At 63.9% G+C, this 19,744-nt stretch overlaps 3 protein-coding genes across 3 annotated transcripts; 1 reads left to right on the top strand and 2 right to left on the bottom strand.

Annotated features, from left to right (window-relative positions):
* Positions 1-281: 281 nt before the first annotated feature.
* Positions 282-9,041, bottom strand: PIWIL2 (piwi like RNA-mediated gene silencing 2). Its single transcript, XM_055820396.1, has 21 exons — positions 8,798-9,041; positions 8,629-8,719; positions 8,061-8,234; positions 7,852-7,962; positions 7,427-7,544; positions 7,157-7,281; positions 6,970-7,050; positions 6,513-6,626; positions 6,098-6,286; positions 5,885-5,969; positions 5,646-5,732; positions 5,345-5,485; positions 5,147-5,260; positions 4,583-4,771; positions 4,348-4,449; positions 4,126-4,245; positions 3,795-3,883; positions 3,378-3,483; positions 2,407-2,660; positions 1,938-2,045; positions 282-1,374 (listed from the first exon to the last, which is right to left on the bottom strand). Exons 3-21 carry the CDS (start codon positions 8,231-8,233, stop codon positions 1,218-1,220), a joined length of 2,463 nt encoding a protein of 820 aa, XP_055676371.1. The 5' UTR covers position 8,234; positions 8,629-8,719; positions 8,798-9,041; the 3' UTR covers positions 282-1,217.
* A 1,250-nt stretch (positions 9,042-10,291) lies between these two features.
* POLR3D (RNA polymerase III subunit D) lies at positions 10,292-13,982 on the bottom strand. The gene is given in 10 exon segments (XM_055820400.1): positions 10,292-10,557; positions 10,864-10,889; positions 10,892-11,015; positions 11,116-11,369; positions 11,474-11,645; positions 11,727-11,854; positions 11,945-12,090; positions 12,241-12,284; positions 12,600-12,777; positions 13,851-13,982. Coding segments are annotated over 9 exon segments (1,182 nt in total). The 5' UTR covers positions 12,765-12,777; positions 13,851-13,982; the 3' UTR covers positions 10,292-10,434.
* A 783-nt stretch (positions 13,983-14,765) lies between these two features.
* PHYHIP (phytanoyl-CoA 2-hydroxylase interacting protein) lies at positions 14,766-19,433 on the top strand. Its single transcript, XM_055820289.1, has 5 exons — positions 14,766-14,965; positions 16,437-16,620; positions 17,374-17,548; positions 17,745-17,862; positions 17,992-19,433. Exons 2-5 carry the CDS (start codon positions 16,456-16,458, stop codon positions 18,524-18,526), a joined length of 993 nt encoding a protein of 330 aa, XP_055676264.1. The 5' UTR covers positions 14,766-14,965; positions 16,437-16,455; the 3' UTR covers positions 18,527-19,433.
* Positions 19,434-19,744: the final 311 nt, after the last annotated feature.

Here is a 19,744-nt window from a genome sequence, read left to right as displayed (position 1 = left end):
CCCCCCACTTTGGCCCCAGCACCCCTCCAGCCGCTTGGGGCCAAACACCCATCGGGGCTGGGCCAAGGCTGCCAAAGTCCGCTGGGATCGGCAAATAGAAGGGGATAAAAGGTGCTGGTGGCGTGGGGTGATGGTGAATGATTAACCCGCTGGGCAGCATCGTGGCACTGCCGTGTGTCCCCCCCCATCCTGGGACTCCCTCCGGGAAAGGGGGGGGGGTCTGGACATCTTCGCGAACACCCAGCCCCATCACGCCCCTCCCCGTGCCCAGAGGCAGCAGCTGCCAGCAACAATTTTATAGAAGTTAACTGAAAACTGCAGTTACAGAAAAAAAAAAAAAAAATCTTTAACTTTTCTGCATTAAAAGGGAGGGAAAAGGCTGGAAGTGGGGGGGGGGGGGGTCCTCCCCTACCCCCACCCCTGCTGGTGCTTGCATTATGAGCGGGCTGGGGGCATGCTGAGGTGAAATCTTGGCGATTTTGGGGATGCTCTTGTGGCCCCTCCGCAGCCCCCTGCCAGCGGCTCAAACAGCTCTTGCCCACAGCGAAGAAATGCCTGAAAACTTCCCCGCTTCCAACCCGACAGAATAAAAAAAAAAAACAAAACCCAATAACAATAAAGGGCTTCTCCTTGAAAAACCAGTGACTTTTCAAGGATGTGCCAAGCAGCCAAACTGGAGCTGGCTCTCTTGAACAGAAGCTCGAAAAAACAAAGTAAAAATTTAAACCGGTAGTTGCCCCGCTGGCGATGTGAGAGATGGAAGGGGTAAAAATACCAGGAATCTTCGGCATTTGCATCCAGCACCTGCCCGGGGACAGGCAGGCACAAGCAGCAGCCTGGGCAGTGGCAGCAGCATCACCGTTGGGGCTCGTTTACTCAAACCCCTTTGCTGGGAGGACTGGAAACCAGTGGGCAGAGACTGGCAGCCCTGCCGCAGCGGGGTTTTGCTCTGGGTTCATTCTCATGGTGATAAATCCTGAAAGCCCACTGATGCGGGGCCATGCTGGCACGTTTCCGAGCATCCTTTAAAAACAACAATAAAAATGAGCCCAAGAAACCATGCACCCACTTAAATGTTTTTAAAAATAATTACCAAAAAAAAAAAAAAAAAGATACTTGGGGAAAGACAAATTGCCCTTGCAGGAGACTGAACAGCAGCGGCCGGGGGAGGGGGACACCACCGGGACCCCCTTCTCCCCCTGTCACCAGCACACCGGTTACAGGAAGAAGAGCTTGTCGCAGAGCTGGGTGCTGGGCTCGTGGTGCAGGATGTGTCCCGAGAGGAAGGCCAGCTTGTGTGCGTACTTGCAGGGCGCTGGGACCCGGATGGTGCCCGGCCAGTTCCAGTACAAGTGACAGAGCTTGAAAGTTAACCTGGGGACAGCGAGAGGAGCGGGTGTCAGCGCTCCCTGGCACCCTGGGCCTTGCGGGATGGTGGCTTCGGGGACGGATCCTGCTCCCTAAGGCAGCGCTGTGCTCCGGCAGCAGGAGCTGCAAAGGCTGTAAGGCCAAAGCTGCTTGCACAGGGTTGTTTTCTTCCCGATTGCACGAGCTAAAGGTCAGGCTCTGCCTGGGCACTGATAGCGGCTGATTGCACGAGTTACCCGGGTGCTGAGCCCTGCTCGAACCTGCAACAGCTCTCCCGCAAGGCCACCCAGGCCAGCACCCGGTGACACATTTTCCTTTATCACCTTTGCAATTAAATCTTGCCCAGGGAGGAGGTAAGACAGGCGCAACCCGCCTCCTCTCCCCCATCCCCCAACCGAGCCCTCCCAGTACGAAGAGCAGGCTCAGCCCCATGCGTGCGCGAGTACCTGCTGCCCTCCCCGCAGACTGTTATGCAAAAAAAAAAAAAAAAACCCCAAAAAAACCCACCACAGATTTGGGTCTGGGGTGTGGCCCCCACACTGCAGGATGCTGTGGGGAGCTGCTCTTACCTCTGCAGGTGCTCGAAGCTGAGGTTGGCCGTGTTCAACACGCAGATGTAACGCGTGGGGATGCTGCAGCCTTGGCGAGAGCGATGGGCCACCAAAAAGAAATCCTGCCTGAGAGGGAGGGAAGGACAAAGGGGGCGTTTGCCTGCCGGTATTTTGGCACACCACGGGTTTTTGGCACACCAGGTTTGGGCTTTTTGTTGGTTTTTGGTTTGGTTTTTTTTTTTTGGCACACTAGGTTTGGGGTTGGTTTTTTTTTGGCACACCAGGTTTAGGAGGAGGGGGTTGGCACCCCACGTTTGGGGTTTTTTTTGGCACACCAGGTTTAGGCTTTTTTTTTTTTTTTTTTTTGGCACACTAGGTTTGGGCTTGGGTTTTTTTTGAACGCCAGGTTTGGGGTTGGATATTTTTTTGGCACACCAGGTGCTTTTTGGGGCACCCCACGCAGCTTTCCCAAACAACTGCCACTCACCAGTCCAAGCTGGTGACTGTGTGGTCAATGACGGTCCCTGGAGGAGGGGACACGAACTGCTCCTCCTCCACGGTGTAAAAGTTGGTGCTGATTTGCTTCTGCACCACCACGACCACCATGCTGGGCTGGTAATTCTCAAAGGTCTTGAAGCACTTCTGCATCTGCGGGATCTCGTACTTGAGCACGGTGTCGAGCTGGCTGTCGGACACGCCGTCCCTGTATATGACAATCTTCTTGGGCAAGCAGTGGTTCATCTGGGGAAGCAGAAATCGGAAAAGCTCACTGTTTTTCCCCCCTGCACGAGGCACAGGGCTGGCTGGCAGGGGAAGATGCATGTCCCGGCAAGAAGCCGGGCGCTAGGTGCCCACCAGATCTCCAGGGCTCACAGTTTGGTGATTTTGCAGCCTGTGAGTTCAACCCATCACCCCTGAGCTTTGCAGAAAGCCCCCGACTATATTCAGCCCCAGCAAATGCATTTCACCCCAGTCTCAGAAGTGCTGGCAGGGCACAGAGCAGCAATGTTTGCACTAATCCGTTCGGTGACCAGCAAACTTCCCATTTTTCACGGATGTTTCTCCAGCACCCACTGATGGGAAAATCTCAAGAGCGAGCCCCAGCCCCCACCCTGTCACATGCTGCTTTTCTCATGCTGGGGACATGGGACAAGGGGACAGGGCTCAGCAGTTCGATGCCGATACAAGCAGAAGTGTAACATGGCACTTCCCCCAGTGCAAACTAATTTTCCAGGCAGGTTCGCACGTTCCCAAGATAAGGGTGAGCCTCCCCAGGCACGCGTGGCTGCGGGCGCCACATCCAGTCCAAAGGCTGCCGAGGTGTTTGCTTGCTCGCACGCACTTGGGCTGAGAGTTTTTGGGTGTTTTCCTCTTGCTTCGAGGGGATATTAAACCATGGCAGGGTGTTTTGTTTGTTTTTTTTTTTTGATAACACTGGGCTGAAGGGTCTGGCCTCACCTCGTGAAACTGCCGGAGGGCATTGGCCAGGCAGAGCTGCAGGCTGTCGGCGATCTCTTGATGCGGCATCTGGAAGACCACCCTGGAGTACCACCTGGTGAGGATGCTGGGGACAGAGCGGGGATGAGCGTCAGGAATGCCCCTCACCAGCCAAAGTCCACCCAGCCGTTGCGCAACCGAAACCGAGCCCGGCTGGGCGCTCGCGGCACCTTTCCCAGCAATACGGCGTCGAGGGCGCACCAAAGGCCACTGCTGCGTGGGCCGGCGGCCAGCGACACCCCCATAAACACACCGGCAGAGACCTTGCTGAGCACAGCAGCTGGGGAAGGCATCAACCCCCTCCTTTCCCAGCAAAGGGGAGGCAGCAGCGATGCCGGCGTGGGACCCCCAAGCCCGCACCCCCAGGGTGCCACGTACTGGTTCATGCTGGCCACGAAGCCGATGACGGAGCGCATCCCTTTGCTGCGGCTGTGGTAGATGTCCATGCCGATCACCATCAGCTGTTTCTTGGGGAAGGGAGGAAGGGGAAGGGAGGTGGGAGTTAGGGATAAGCCAGACACCTCCAGGCTGCCCTGCCTGGATCCCTCAAGCTGCGAGGGACGTCACACAGGCAAAACGGAGACGCCAACCCCGATTCTGCAGGTGGTTCATCCGCACCCCCGGAGGGAAGCTCATGACCACAACAGTTTACATCCCAGAGCTTGCAAACTCATCACACACATGTGCCAAGTGGTTTCGCCCGCCTTACCAGGGGGATGTCGACCCCCCAGAGCTCGCCTCCCAGCTTGCAGTTCATCTGCAGCAGAACTTTCTGGACCACGGTCCTCAGCTTGCCCGGCTGGCCTGAAAGGGACTGCACGTTGATGACCTGCAAAGGGAAAAAAAAAAAAAACAAACGGGAAAAGTGAGGCTGGAGCTGCCCACAGCTTCCCTGCACTGGTGGTCCCCTTCTGCCAAGCCCCTCGCCCACCTGGGAGGGTACCGGGGACTGCACACAGCACAGCTTCTTGATGGCCCTGTACAAATCCTCCCGGCTGCTGGAGATTATGCACAGGAGCAGCTGCACCTTGTCCTGCAGGGAAGCACAGCAGGGGAGGGTGATGCATGGGGAGCAGAGAAGACCCCCAGCCCTCCCTAGAAGACACATTAACCTCATGCTAAGCTGCACTATCCCCCCCACCCCACCCCTGAGCCCGTCTCCTCACCTCGCTACTCAAAACGCTTTGGATAGTCTTGGCATAGGTCTCGATGCGGTCATCCTTCAGCTCCACCACGGTGGGATGGCTGACACGCATGCCGATGGGGCCGCAGATGCTCTCCATGGTGGCCACCAAAGTCTTTGCCACGTCCTGCAAGCGCTTCGGGTAAACCAGCAGCCAGTAATTCATGGCAATCTAGGAGAGAGGACAGTCCTCGCCTCAGAGCTGCAGCTGCCAAGCCATGCAGCTCCCAGCCCTGCAGCACAGGGGGAAAGGTGGGAGAGGGAAAAAGGCCCAAGAGGAACCTAAAGGGCACACAGCATCCAATTCTGGCAGTTCAAAAGCCTTCAGCCACGCCAGGAGGAGGTGGGAAAGCAGACACTGTGGCTACGTACCTCTAACATCCTTTGGAAAAACAGGCTGAAGCATAAAGCCAACATAAATAAGGGAAAAATTTTAGCTTGAACAAGCTCAGATGGGAGTGGGGCAGATGGGATGCCAGCACTAAGAAAACCCATCCCAGTTTTCAAACAAGGGGATGTTGTTGCAACAGCCGAGCCGCAGGCCCACCGCTGAGATGGAGGCTTCTCTCGTGACTTCCTTGCTCCACCTCAGGTCCTCGACGGGGATGAAGGAGCTGTGCCGCAGGTTGATCCTCTCCGCGGGCAGGATTCGGCCTTGGGTCTGAACAGAGCAGAAATCCATGGCAGTTCCGATGCCACTGCGGTGTGGCCGTTGCTTGCGTTCCTGGCACGCCACAGCCCCTACCCTGTGGATGTCTGGGTCCAGGCTGAGCCCCCAGCGCATCAGCTCCTGCGAGGCCTCTGGGTTGTCCTTGATCCTGCGCAGGAGGCTGGCGAGACACGTGTAGTGCTGCTTGGGGCTCTGCAGCATCTCCTTCATCAAGTCCTGCAGCGGGCGGGTACAAGAGGAGGTGGGTTGGGGAACTCCTGGGTGTGATGGGGGACTCTGAGCTCCTCCCAGCAGTGGCTGGCCAAGGCCCAGCTCTCCAAACCGGGCAACACTGGCTCGAGTGAGTAGGGACCCTCAGATGCAAACATGCTCTGACCTTCACCATTCGACTGTCCTTCCTCATCTCGCGGACCCCGGTCATGAAGGTGAGCTCTGGCACGAGCAGCACCAGGTCCAGCTGACGCTGCAGGGAGGGGGGACAGCACCATCAGCACCCCAAGGGGGCTGCAAGCTCCTGCCCTCCTAGCGATGGGCAGGGCAGGGCAGGGGCTGGAAGAGCCAAGAAAAAACCATGGGACTCAATGTCCCCTCCCCAGCTCACTGTGCCTGGCTCACCTTCCCATCCGACGTCTGTTTTTCCCTGGGCCTGTGGACAAGCAGCGGCTGGTCCAGCTCCCTGATGGTGATCCCATAAGCTTTGCTGGAAAAACAGCAGGGAGATGGCATCAGGTGAGGTGTTCCTGCTCAGGCACCTCAGGTCAGAGCCAGGCATCAAGCCCTTCCCCACAGAGAGACGCTCATCCCAAGGGATGCTCCACCAGTCCCTACCTGTAGTAGTCCACAAAGGTGATCTCCTCACCGCTGAACAGGGTGAAACTGTCCCTTGGGGTCTTGTTCCAGTCGATGTCGTTGATGTGGTAGGTGCGGTTGTTGTAGCGGGTGATGACCACGCTGCCCACCAGCTGCTTGAAGCACTCCTCCTGAAAGCTGTTGAGACTTTGCCTGTAGATGGTATGCCTGCGGCAGGGAGAGAGGGAGGAGAAGCAGCTCACGGCAATGCTCTCTGCGTGTGCTACCCCAAAAATAAAACACCTTTTGCCAAACAGCACCAGTGGCCTGCAGCCTGGCCAGTGCCAGTGGCACAGCCCTCGCCAAGAGCCAGCCCTGGGCACGTGGCTGCTGGAAAACCACCCTCGTGCCTAACGCCCCGCGGGGCTCCCCTGGGTTTTCTCCCTTCTCTTACATGACGTTCAGGATGGAATCACTGTGGATAACTTTGTGGATGGTATCGACCAAGAGGAAGAGGCCACCGTCCTTCTTTCGGATGCTGACAGAGTATCCCGGCCAAATCTGCAGCCTGTGCCCCGAGGAGAAGATGCCCAACGGCACCTGGGTTAAAACTGGAGCTGCCCACATGGTGCTGCCAGAGGAGCCAGCAGCTGCCTCCCTCACCAAGGAGGGCTCGAAACCCATGGGGATTTATTTCCCAGCTGGCTGCCAGCTCTCAGCTAATAACCCCTGAACTGCACTGCAGAAAACAGGCACTCTGAGGTCAGGCTAACCAGAGCTGGCTGAGAGAGCTGATCTGGCAAAGACTTCCGAATTTCCAGCCTCACACCACTGCCAAGGGGAGAGGAACAACCCCACCTCACGCCCACGTGCCTGGGTGGCAGCAGGAAAAAACTGTGACCAGCGCCCACCTGTAATGCTGTAACACGGTGGCCTGGTCAGGTTCAAAGAAATTTCTCCCAATGGGCTTCATATCCAAGATTCTCATCACCCTAGGGAAGGAAAAGCAGGACTCGCTCAGGCTCGGTGGGCAGGAGGAGGAGGGTCTCTTCCTTGGAGGTCAGCGGAGGCCTGGGGTGGGTCTCGGCCGTCCCTCACCTTCGGAAAACCACATTGTAAAAGGGGACGCAGAGATCCGAGCTGGGCTCAAGGACCTTGGTTATCTGGATGGTGATGGTGATCTCCTCACTGTCGCTCCTCCTCTGAGCCTTCAGGCTGACAGGCTGCAGGGTGAGGTGGTGCATCAGCCGGGGCAGGAGAGATGCTCTCCCACCCAGCACGTGGGCCAGAGGCCCCAGGGGGGGCACCCCTGTGCCCCCCAGTTGGGTAGAACAACCTTACCCTGGCACAGATCGCATAGCCCCTTACCTGGGGGAGCAGTTTGGGCAGGTAGAGGATGGAGCCATCAAACGCAGTCACATCCCCTGTCACCGCCTGGTGCTCCTTCAGCATGGCGAAGCGTGTGCTCCTGCACTCCACCTCTGGGCTGCCGGAGACAGGGATGCATCACCTCCATCACCGGCTGCTGCTGGCAAGTCTTTTAACCCTCCTCCACCCTCAGCAAGACCCCACTCCGGACTCCAAAAAACCCACGGGGAGGAAAAGCCAGAGATCATTTACTTTGCTGCCCTGCAGGTGCTCAGCCCGCAGGCACCGTGGCTGCGCCGGCCGCTCCATCTAGCGGCTACCATGACAGAGAGAGGGAGGGAGAGACACAGACAGCTCTACCCAGGGCACCCACCCTTCTGCGAGGGGCTGGGGGGGAGCCTGACCCCCCAGGCCCCCACCAATACCTGAAGGTAACGTGGTACTGGTAGACAGCTTCGTTCTGGCAGGAGATTTTAACCGAGTTCAGCCCCACGGCTATGGCAGTTCCCTTCACCGTCGGCTTCAGCTCTGGTGCCCTAGGAGAAATGGGGCTGAGGCAGGGGGGTCAGCTGCAACCCCCACCAGCACCCGGACCCCAGAATGGGGGGCTGAGGCTCGCAAGCCCTTCACTTACGGTGTGCCCGCAGATGAGGGGGTCCGTGGGGCAGACACAGGCAGCAGAGTGGGCTGATGTCCCGGTGGGCGCAGGGTGGGCACAGCAGTGGTACCGGGCTTTCCACGGAACGGCACAGTGGGGTGTCTCATGGGGGGGCCGGGCAGCGTGTTCCCTCTGCCTTTGAACAGCATCCTGCATCCCCGGTGGGAGGTAAGGTAGGGGGGGGTGGGGGCAGAGGTGAGCCCTGGCACGCTGAGAACACACCAGCGGCATCCTGGCTGCAAACCTCCGGTGATGGCCCTCCCCACCACCCCCTCGGTGCAGCCCCCTGGACCCCCCCTCCACACCCCCCACACAGCTGAGACTTAGACACGCAAAACACCAAGTTTTGGTGGTGAGGGACCAAGCTGGCCAGGGCACTGACAAGCGGAGCAGGAGGTGGTGCAAGCAGTGGCTCGGTGAAGCCAGTGGTGTCACCTGCAGCAGTGTCACCCCCCTGCCCGCTGCCACTGGGGCTGGCAATTAGCCACGGGGAGGACTCGTGGCCAACGCGGGGCACAGGGACAGAGGTACAGTGGGGACTCACCGCCCGCGCGTGGGGCCTGCTGCCCCGCAGGCATCCTCGACCACCGGGCTGTGCCGTGCCAGCACCTCTGCCGTGCCAGCGCTGCAGCGGCCTGCGGGAAGGAGAGGGCACGGTGGGCAGCAGCAGGGGGGCCAGCTGGGCAGCCCCTACCCCCAGCACAACCACCTACCGACGGGCCAGTCCGCCGGCTCCAAGGGTGGGGGGCAAGGCCCCTCGCCGAGGCCTAGGCCACACAGCAGGGCCGACAGCGGCACCAGGGTAGGCTGGGGCTGGGGCGGGCCGGGTGGGGGCAGGCGCTGAGCAAGGGCCCACAGTCCCCCCAGCCGGCCCGGGGCAGCGGGAGAGGCAGCGGGCGCGGGGGCCGGGGCCAGGGCCGGGGCCGGGCCGCCGTGGCTCCATGTAGGCCCCGTCGAGGCCGCGGCCTACCAGCTGCGAGCACGCCGCCGCCGCCGCCGCACTGCGCAGGCGCGGCCACACCCACCCACCGCCCTCCGCTCTTATTGGGCAGCGCGATGGCCACGCCCCTCACCGCCCAGCCCTGTACTGGGGGGCGGGGCTCAGCACCGCGGACAGCGCCCGCCGCGGGGCGGCGCCGGGGGCAGATGGGGGGGTGTAAGGTGGGACGGGGGGGGGGGGGGCAAGGCGGGATATGGGGGTTAATATGGGATACAGGGGGTAGGCAGGATATGGGGGTGAGGTGGGATGTGGGGGGGCAGCGCGGGATAAGGGGGCTAAGATGGGATGCAGGGGGTAAAGTTGGAAATGGGGGGGGGGGCTAAGATGGGATGGGGTAAGGTGGGATACAGGGGACAAGATGGGATAAGTGGGTCTAAGATGGGATACAGGGGGGTAACATGGGATGTGGGGGGGCAAGATGGGTTATGGGCTGGGAAGCAGCCCCCCTGCCTGTGGGGGGTCTGAGGGGGGGTCTGGTTCCATGATGGCAGACAGTTGGGCAATGCAGTCATCCCCCGCAAAAGACACGCAGCCTCCCACCACCACAGCAGGGACAGGGTGGTGGCCACTCACTGCCCACCCCCCCCACCCCCCCAAGGAGTCCTGGTGGTCCCTGCAGCCATGCCCAGGGCCAATGATGGTCCCTGGGGGGTGGTCCCACCCACCTTGCCCCCTCCACGCTGCTTCCTTAGCCCAGAGCAGGGCAATGCCCTCCCCCCCCCCGCCAGCCCCTGGGATGCTCAGCCCCCTGGCACAGCCCAGGAAAGGGTGGGGGGCTCATCCCAGTGGGCCCCAGCGCTGTGCAAGGTGCCCCCCTGGCTCTCCCCAGGGAGCGGTGGGAGATTAAGTGTCTAAGGACACGGTGCCACATGCCAGCACCGAGTTTGCCACGCCAGCCTGGTGGCACCGCAGAGGGGACAGAGCAGCCTCACATGGTGGATGGGGGGACACGCAGAAAAAAAAAAAGATGTTTTTATTGTGCATTTCTCCCTGCAGGCGCGCGTCCTGCTCACCCCAGCGTGTGCGCGGCTGCCAGAGAGCCGAGGGGACACTGCGGCCGTGCACGCCCAGAACTCTGGGATGCAGGTAGCCACGGGCCCTGCCTGTCTTGCACCAGGGGGGAGGGTGCAGTGGGGCTGGGGGTCAGAGAAGGAGCCCCCAGCCCCAGTGCTGCCCCACCGCATGGCGGGGTGGGCAGTAGGAGCTGGCCCTGCACCCACGCCTGCAGAAGCCACCGCTGCGCATCCCTAAGGCTGAGAGGGCTGAGGGCAGAGCCGGGGGGGGGGCTGTGGGCTCTCCGTGTGCTGTGGGCATGGGGCTGGGCCCCCCCACTGGCCCCCCCTCCACCGGCTACCGGTGCCGGTGCTCCAGCAGAGCCTCGAAGTCTGGGGAGCACACCAGCTTCTGCTTCACGTGGCCCAGAACGATCATCTCGCCGGTCCGGTTGTCCCCAATGCCGACGGACACCAGCTCCTTTTCCAGAGGGGAGAAACACCCGTGAGCAGCCCACTCCCACGGAAAACCCTTTAAACAGGGGGGGAGAAGGGCTGGGAGTCCCTGCCTGCTGCAGGGGCGGGGGGCTAAGCCTGGAGGAGATGTCCCCAGGGTGTGGGTAGCAGGGGGGCACAAGGGCAGGATCCTTCCCCACCGCTGTCAGAGGGATGGGCTGCCCGAGAACCAGCTCACCACCCCACCAGCGACCCCCCCCAAGGGGGCTATTTTGGGGTGCATCCCCCCCAGATTAGGTCCCCAGTGCTCCCCCTCCTCCCAGCCCCATACCTGTAGGAAGGAGCAGGGGGTCCCATGGTCACATCCAGCGTCACCTTGCCCAGCACCAGCTGCACCTTCCCCGACTTGCGGATGAGCAGTTTCCCCACCTGCCCCTCGGGGAGGTCGGCCAGGGTGCAGGTGTTCTCCGCCTGCTTCGCCTCCTGCGAGGGACACCGCGGGATGAGGGGGGGGGCCACAGGCATCACCACGCAGCCCCCTGACCCCCGACTTCCCCCCCCCCCCCCCCCCCCCAGCCTTTACCTGGGTTTTCTCCTGCTTCACCACGACCACTTGGCCTTCTTCATTTTGCAGCTCCGTCTTGATGGGTTTGGTGTCCTGGGTGGGGGGCTGGCCAGGCAGCGTGTCGGGCAGCTGGAGGAAGAGCAGCTCCTCCTCGGCCGACAGGCTCAGCTGCTGCAGCAGCTCGGCCACCGAGACGTCCCGGGGGAAACCGGGGGGGCCCTTGCTCTGCGTTGGCGTGGGTAGGGGGTCCTCATCGCACGGCTCTTCTTTCACTGGCACCACAGCGGGGAGAGGTGGCGGGTGGGCACGAGAAGGGGGGCAGCTCCCCCCCCACCCCCTCCCAACCCTTGTGCTGCCCCCCCACACCCCAGCCCACCTTTCACCGCCGGGGGGTCCAGCTCCATCTTCTCATCCTTGGGGCCGGGCAGCCAGGGCTGGGGGTCCTCCTGCTCCGCTGCCTCCTCCTTGAAGAGCCAGCCCGAGTGGGCCAGCGGCAGCTGCACCGGCTTGTTACGGATGTCGTTCTTCAGCCCCGGATCGTCGAGGAACTGTGGGGGGTGGGAGAGGGGGACACTCAGCACCAGTGGCACCGAAGCTGCCACCGCCACTCCCTCCCCGGCTTCACTCACATCGTCCTTCTGCAGCATCCGCAGGATCTGCTTCGTCTCCTCGTCCGTCTCCCTCTTCTCCTTCTTGATGTTGATGATGTGGGAAGGGCCGAAGTCCGACATGTCCACCGTCTTGTCCCAGGAGCCGGCTGGGGAGGGGGGGAGCAGCCCTGGGGTGAGCCCCCAGCCAGGTGGGACAGCCCCGAGACCCACCGTGGGATGGGGGCAGCTCCCGTTACCTTTCTTCTTCATCATTTCAGCGGGGCCCTGCTCGAAGATGGAGTGGGACTGGATAACCTCGGGCCGGCCCCGGCCCCGGCTGTGCCCATCGCGCTGCCGCTCCCGCTCCTTCTTCTCCTTCTTGACGGAGACATCCTCCCTGGGCCTGATGGGGGGGTGGGGGTGTGTGTGGGGTGGGGAGGAAGGGGGTCCATCACCCCCCAGCACTGGGTTCCCAGCTGGGGGGACGTTTCGCCCAGCGGTGTGGGCAAAAACCGCCTCCGCGCCCCAGGGAAACGCTTACGAGGCCACTTACTCTTCCTTGATCTTCCTGCTAATTATGTTGGGGGTGAAGGTTTTCTGCGAACGAGAGCAGAGGGACAAGTCGCTGCATGAGCCCAGATAAGCAACAGAAACCAAACCGGCCGCAGCGCTGGAGGCGGCAGCTGCGGACCTGCCTGCGTCCCGCATGGACCAGCACCCCATTCCCCACCCCCTGCACCCCAAAACCCCCCAGGCTGCCACCCCTGCCCCGCGCCCCCCCCCCCCCCTCCTCCTCACCGCCCGCCTGTGTTCTGGGGGTCTCCAAACACCCGCTCCCCAAGCAGTGGGGCAGGATGGAGGGTCACCCCGGGAGGGTTGGTCCCCCCCGCCCCCCCTCCCCAAGGAACTCACCTTCTTGACGCCTCCCAGGGTGAGGTCGCGGGAGCGGATGGAGGGCAGGCGCCCGGGGGTGAGGGGGGGGGCGGGGGGGCGCCTGCCGAGCAGCCCCCGGGCCCCGGGGAGCGCCGGCCGCAGGCTGCCCGGGGAGCCACTGTCACCAGAGCCCCCCTCCGCCATCCTCGGCCTGGCCCTGCGGGGGGGGACGGTCAGGGGCACCCAGTGAGCAGCCTCCCCATGGGGCTCAGCCCCCCCCCCAAACCCACCCCCCCCACCCCCCCCGGTGCTCAGCTCCCCTGCACCCCCAGACCCCACTCACACCCCTCCCCAGGGTTCTCACCCCCCCACACACCCCCAGACCCCACTCACACCCCTCCCCATAGGGCTCAGCCCCCCAGACCCCACTCACACCCCTCCCCATAGGGCTCAGCCCCCCAGACCCCACTCACACCCCTCCCCATAGGGCTCAGCCCCCCCAGACCCCACTCGCACCCCCTCCCCAGGGTTCTCACCCCCCACACACCCCCAGACCCCACTCGCACCCCCTCCCCATGGGGCTCAGCCCCCCTGCACCCCCAGACCCCACTCACACCCCCCTCCCCATAGGGCTCAGCCCCCCCAGACCCCACTCGCACCCCCTCCCCAGGGTTCTCACCCCCCCACACACCCCCAGACCCCACTCGCACCCCCTCCCATGGGGCTCAGCCCCCCTGCACCCCCAGACCCCACTCGCACCCCTCCCCATAGGGCTCAGCCCCCCCAGACCCCACTCGCACCCCCTCCCCAGGGTTCTCACCCCCCACACACCCCCAGACCCCACTCACACCCCCCTCCCCATAGGGTTCAGCCTCCCCAGACCCCACTCGCACCCCCCTCCCCAGGGTTCTCACCCCCCACACACCCCCAGACCCCACTCACACCCTTCCCCATAGGGCTCAGCCCCCCAGACCCCACTCGCACCCCCTCCCCACGGGGCTCAGCCCCCACACACCCCCAGACCCCACTCACACCCCCCTCCCCTGGGTTCTCACCCTCCCTGCACCCCTTCCCCAGGGTTCTCACCCCCCCCCAGAACCCACTCGCACCCCCCTCCCCATGGGGCTCACACCCCCCTGTCACCCCAGGCCCCCCTGCCTCCCCTCCGCAGGGTGCTCACCCCTCCTTCAACCCCTCCCCAGGGTGCTCACCCCTCCCGTACCCCCAGACCCCGCTCGCACCCCTTCCCCAGGGTGCTCGCCCCACCCCCCCCGCCACGCCGCCCCTCACCCTGCCCCGGTACCCCCGGGCTCGCCGCCGCACTGCGCATGCGTGCCGTGCGGCGCGGCCTTCCCCTAGGGACGCCGCAGCCGCCATCTTTGTTGAGGGTGCGCTGCCCCCGCCAGCGAGCCGCCCCCTTTGTGCCCGGCGCTGCCCCGCCCCTTGTGGGAGGCGGCGCCATCTTTGTGACGGGCAGTGCCCGGTTCCGGGGGCTGGGCACAGTGGGCGGTGAAGGGGACACGCACTGGGGAGCAGTGGGGGATCACCCCTTCAGCTGAGCCCCCCCCCCGGCTCCTTGGGGTGCAGCCACCCCTCCAGGGTCCCCCTGCAGCGCGGGGGGGACACCCAGCCAGGCTGCAGCCCCAGCGGGGAGCATGCGTGTGCACCCCACAGCCTGGGGCGTCCTGTGGGGCGATGAGTATTGTTGTGGTACTTCCCCCCCCCCCAAAAAAAAAACCAAAAGCCTTGATCCCCCCCAAACAAGTGTGTCCCCCACATCACCAGCTGCAAACCCTCCCCAGGCTTTGCACCCAGGTTTCCCACGGGGGTCCCGCGTGGGTACCAGCATCCCACTGCAACCAGCGCATCCCAGCTTGCAGACTGGGGAGGGGGTGTCCCGGTTGTGCCCCCGGCACAACCGGGACACCCCCTCCCCAGGTCTAAAATGGGGTGCTCAGGCAAGGAGGTGCCCACCACCCCACCCACGAGCCGTACCCACAGCCACCCACTGCCTCCATCACCTGACGCCGAACACAACCCGCCACCCGATTGGCAGAGCGAAGAGGTGTTTTATTCCCCCCCACCACCACCACCACCTCCTTCTCCAAGCGGCTTAGATATCAATTTTTCTTTTTTTTTTTTTTTTTTTTTCTTTCCCCCTCATTTTTTTTCCCTCCTCTGGAGGGTGTTTGCTATTTCCGAGCTGGCTGGGAGGATCCCAGTCACAGCAGCCGCAGGCAGCAGCGCGGCATCGCTGGGTACCACCGCACTCCCACCGGCATCCTCTGCCCTTCCCGCTCAACTCAGCCCCACCGGGGCTGCCTGCCCTGCCTTGCCTTGCCATCCCCTGCCCTGCCACCCCACCGGCATCCCACCGCCCCCCGGCAGCCCCCCGGCACGGCCAGGTAAGGGCCTCAGCGGCAAGCTGCTCCAAGCCTGCAACCTCCCCATGGCATCTGCTGAGCCCTGGCGGGGGTTGCTTGGGGGACATGGGGTGCATGGGGACATGGGGACATGCTGGGGGGGCATCACCAGCCAGCTGCAAAGCTCCTGGTGTAGGACAAGGCAGGGTGAGAGCTGCTGCGCCACTGCCGGGTATGGGAGTGGGGCAGCGGGCTGGCACGCTGTCCCCAAAGCAGTGACCTTCTGCTCAGCCCAAGGGTGGTGGTGGTGGGGTGACCCCCCAGCTGGTGGGGGTGGCGGGTGTCCGGTGGCTGCCTGGCACTGGGGGAAGCTGGGGGTGCTGGCTGTGGGGGCAAGCGACTGCCCTGCTGCGGGATGCTGATGTGCGCTGCACCGGCACCCCTGGGTCTGCGCACACGGCGGGGGGAGCGTGCCCACGGGTGGGGTGGGGGGTGCCATGGGTGCCATGGGTGCCAAGTGGTGTTTGCACCAGCACAGCGGCGGTGGTTGCCATGCCGTGTGGTTGTGGGGGATGCGGGTGAGCCCAGGCGTGGGTGGCCGTGGGCACCCGTGTGTGAGCCACCATGGGGGCGTGAGGGGTGGCGGGGGCAATGGCAGCCCCACGGTGCCACAGCTTGGGTGGGCGCCCGCTGCGGCGCTGCCCGCCAAGCCCTGGGGTCCTGCAGCAAGCTGCAGGGTGGGGGGCACTCACACTCTCTCCCCCCTCCAGCCTCCTCACCGTGTCCCCCAGCTCCTGCGCCATGGTGCCACCGATGGCATCCACCGTGCCCATGCATCCCCCAGCCCGGGGTGCAAAGCCCAGCCTGGGGGTGCAGGGGGGTGAGCACCTTGGGGAGGGGGTGTGAGTGGGGTGAGCACCTTGGGGAGGTGGTGTGAGTGTTTCCTGGGGGTGTGAGTGGGGTGAGCCCCCTGGGGAAGGGGTGTGAGTGTGTCCTGTGGGTGTGAGTGGGGTGAGGACCCTGGGGAAGGGGGTGTGAGCGGGTCCTGGGGGTGCAGGGGGCAAGCGCAGCCCCAGCTGCAGGGAAACTGAGGCACGGGGCGGCTGCGGGCCAGGGCAAAGGCAGATCCAGCTTTTCCAGTGCCAGCCGCCTGCATGCAACCCTCCCCTCTCCCAGCACTCCCTCCGCTCCCCTTGTTTTTCTTTCCCCACCCGGTATTGAGCAAACCCCGAAACACCCGCTGGCGACGAGCCGGGGCCCCACGGCATCCCGGGGGAGCGGCCGGGGCCCCTGCTCAGCCCGATCGGGCTTGTTCCCTCTATCCCGCTGCCTGCTCCTGCTTGCGTTGCCTATTCCTGGCTGCCGGCCGCTTTTCCCACCCCGGTGCCATCTGCTCCGCCACGGGGCCCCCAGCGCGGGCGGCCTGGCAGCTGCCACCGTGGGCAGCGGGCACCCCCGCCGTGCTCAGCACCCCCACCGTGCTCAGCATCCCCCCGCCACGCTCTGCCCGCAGGAGCTCAGCCCCTCTGGCCATGGAGCTGCTTTCCACCCCCAAAAATATCGAGATCAACAACATCACCTGCGATTCTTTCCGCATCTCCTGGGCCATGGAGAAGGGGGACCTGGAGAGGGTCACCCACTACTTCATCGACCTCAACAAGAAGGAGAACAAGAACTCCAACAAGTTCAAGCATCGGGTGAGCCTGGGGGGTGGTAGGGTGGGGGGCAGGGGGATGCAGGACCCCCAGCCTGGGGAGAGCAGAGGGGGGGTTGAGGGGGGAAACACAGTTCTAGCCCGCTCCCACGCTGATTTGGGGTCAGATCACCCACTGGACATGGCTGGTGGAGGGGACTGGGATGGGGACTGAGGTGTGACGGACCCCCCCGAGCCGCCGCTGGGGAGCTGAGCTGCAAACAGCTCCCACTCCCCCTCCCCCTGGAAGCGAGTCACTAATTCAGGACGGTTTTAGCAGCGCGGTTGCCAGGGTGATGGTATTTAATGTTTAACATTTTTTTTTTCTCCTCCCCAATAATAAGGGGGGTGGGATTTTTTAATTTTTTTTTTTCCCCTGTGTCTCCCGACTTCAGCATCCACTGTTGCCACAGAAACGGCTCTGCACTGCAGTGCTGCTCGGTGGCCTACTGACACCCCGAGATGCTGCTGGCAGCCAGGGGTCCCCGAGACCCCCCGGGGGGCACCCTGTGCCCCCATCCCAGCTGTGGCTTTGCTGGGAGGTGTTTGGGGCAGGGGCTGGGGCCGGAGCAGGGTGGGCAGCAGGGGGTACGGCAGCAGGATGCTTTGGGGGTGTCTCGGTGCTGGGCACCCCAGTGGAGGCACTGGTGCGGGTATTTTGCAGCGTGTGTGGTACCCAGCAGCATCCCCTCAGCATCGGGCAGGGATGCGGGGTTGGGGGGGTGGCGTCCTGCCTGACCCTCGTCCCTTGGCGCAGGATGTCCCCACCAAGCTGGTGGCCAAGGCGGTGCCGCTGCCCATGACGGTGCGGGGCCACTGGTTCCTGAGCCCCCGCACCGAGTACAGCGTGGCGGTGCAGACGGCCGTCAAGCAAAGCGATGGCGAGTACCTGGTGTCCGGCTGGAGCGAGACGGTGGAGTTTTGCACCGGGGGTGAGCGTGGTGGGGGCGGCTGGGAACCGGGAACCGGGAAGAGGACGGGGGCGATGCTGTGAGCTTGCGCAAGCCGGGCTGGTTGGAGCGGCAGCTGATGAGTGGGAGGCGGGAGGTGTGGGGAGCAGGAGCTGCGGGCAGGGATGGGCTGCCAGGGGGGATGGAGACTCCCTGATGGCCTTGTCCCCGTCCCCAGACTATGCCAAGGAGCACCTGGCCCAGCTGCAGGAGAAAGCCGAGCTGATCGCCGGTCGCATGCTGCGCTTCTCCGTCTTCTACCGCAACCAGCACAAGGAGTATTTCCAGCACGTCAGGTACCCCCGTCCCTGCTCCCCGCACAGGGCCACCTGCTCCTCGCTGGGTCCACGTCCCCTGACCCTGCCTCTGTGTGTGTGTCCCCCCTGTGTGTCCCTCCTCCTCCTCGCCCCGGTCCCCGCACGCAGGATGCACTGTGGGAACGTGATGAAGCCGTCGTTGAAGGACAACAGCGGCAGCCACGGTTCGCCCACCAGCGGCATGCTGCACGGCATCTTCTTCAGCTGCAACACCGAATTCAACACCGGGCAGCCCCCCCAGGACTCGCCCTACGGTCGTTACCGTTTCCAGATCCCGGCTCAACGTCTCTTCAACCCCAACACCAACCTCTACTTCGCGGACTTCTACTGCATGTACACCGCCTACCACTACGTCGTCCTGGTCCTGGCACCCAAGGGTTCCTCAGGAGACATCTTCTGCCGGGAGCGTCTACCCCAACTGGACATTTCCTCCAACAAGTTCCTGACGTGCTGCGTGGAGGAGGGTGAGCTGGTGTACCGCCATGCCCAGGACAGCATCCTGGAGGTCATATACACCGAGCCGGTGGACCTCAGCCTTGGCGTGCTGGGGGAGATCAGCGGGCACCAGCTGATGAGCCTCTCCACCGCCAACGCCAAAAAGGACCCCAGCTGCAAGACGTGCAACATCAGTGTGGGGCGTTAAGGCTGGGATGCGGGCAGGGATGGGGAGGGGGACAGGTGCCCACCGCGGGGGCTTCTCCCACGGACGCTGCTGGGTGGAGGAGCCGGATGGGTGTGGGGGACCCGGCCGGTGTAAATAGCGACGTTGCCTGTGCCCCTGCCCGCTCGAGGAAGGAGCCGGCGGGATGCTCGCCCAGCACGGAGGCAGAGCCCATGCCGCTCTGCGCCCCGAGGGGGGAGACCCTCCTCTCCTGGACTGGTTGACCAGCATCATCCTCGCTGGCGTGAGCCCCGTGCTCTGCCCTGTGCTACGCAGCCGCTGCGGGACCCCCCTTCCTCTCCGGCATCCCCCCGCATCCCCTGGCCCCCTGCTCCAGGGCTCGCCCCCCTGCCCAGTGATGCAGCACTCGGGGAGCCCTGGCCCTGCCAACTGGGGCTGGGGCTCCCCAGCCACCCCAGGGGGTTCAGTGAAGAGGCTGGAAGCACCCCCCCCCCCGGTTTTGAACTGCTCCCGGGGATGGAGGGGTGCTTGGGCAGGGACCCCCGCTCCCGCTGGCACCGCTTGGGGGCTGCAGTCGTGGTGCACGTGTCCGCAGTGGTGTGGGGGACGTCGTGGCGTGTCCCCCATGTCGTGCAGCGCTGTGTTTGCTCTCTGCTCTAGCCGTCGCTGTGCCGCCCAAACCCCCGGCCCCGCGGCCCAGCGGGCAGCCAGAGGAGCTGGGGTTGGGGGGAACAGAGCTGACCCCCCCCCCTACCCCGTGTCTCCCCTCCGTCGCCCCCCGCATGAGCCGTCGGCAGCATGGTGCTTGCGTGCCGGCCCCCGCGGGCTGCCCGCTCCCCGTCTCTGTGTATGCGATGCACGCTGTAACGGTAGAAGAGAACAACCTCCCCGTCCCCGAGCATCCCTGTGCTGTGCTGGCGGTGTGTCAATAAACTGTGTGCGGTCGCCACCGGCCGTGTCACGCGCCTCTGTCCCCCCCCCCGGGACCTGGGGAAGTGGCTCCGGACCCCGGTTCAGCTCAAGGAAGGGGGGGGACAGGGCTGGGATGGGGGGACAGGGTGGCACGGAGGGGTGCTGTGGCAGCGAGGCCACAGCCACAGCCACCCTCCTGCACTGGGACACCCACCAAAGCCTGGGTTCGGCACACCCTCGCCCATCACCGAGGCTGCAGACCCTTCTGGATGGAAAACCCTGGTGCCCGTCACCATCCCGTCTGGGCACAGCCCCTGCCAGGGCATC

This window comes from Falco peregrinus, chromosome 17 (assembly GCF_023634155.1).
Source record: "Falco peregrinus isolate bFalPer1 chromosome 17, bFalPer1.pri, whole genome shotgun sequence".
Taxonomy (NCBI): domain Eukaryota; kingdom Metazoa; phylum Chordata; class Aves; order Falconiformes; family Falconidae; genus Falco; species Falco peregrinus.
This window is presented reverse-complemented; position numbering and strand designations above follow the sequence as displayed.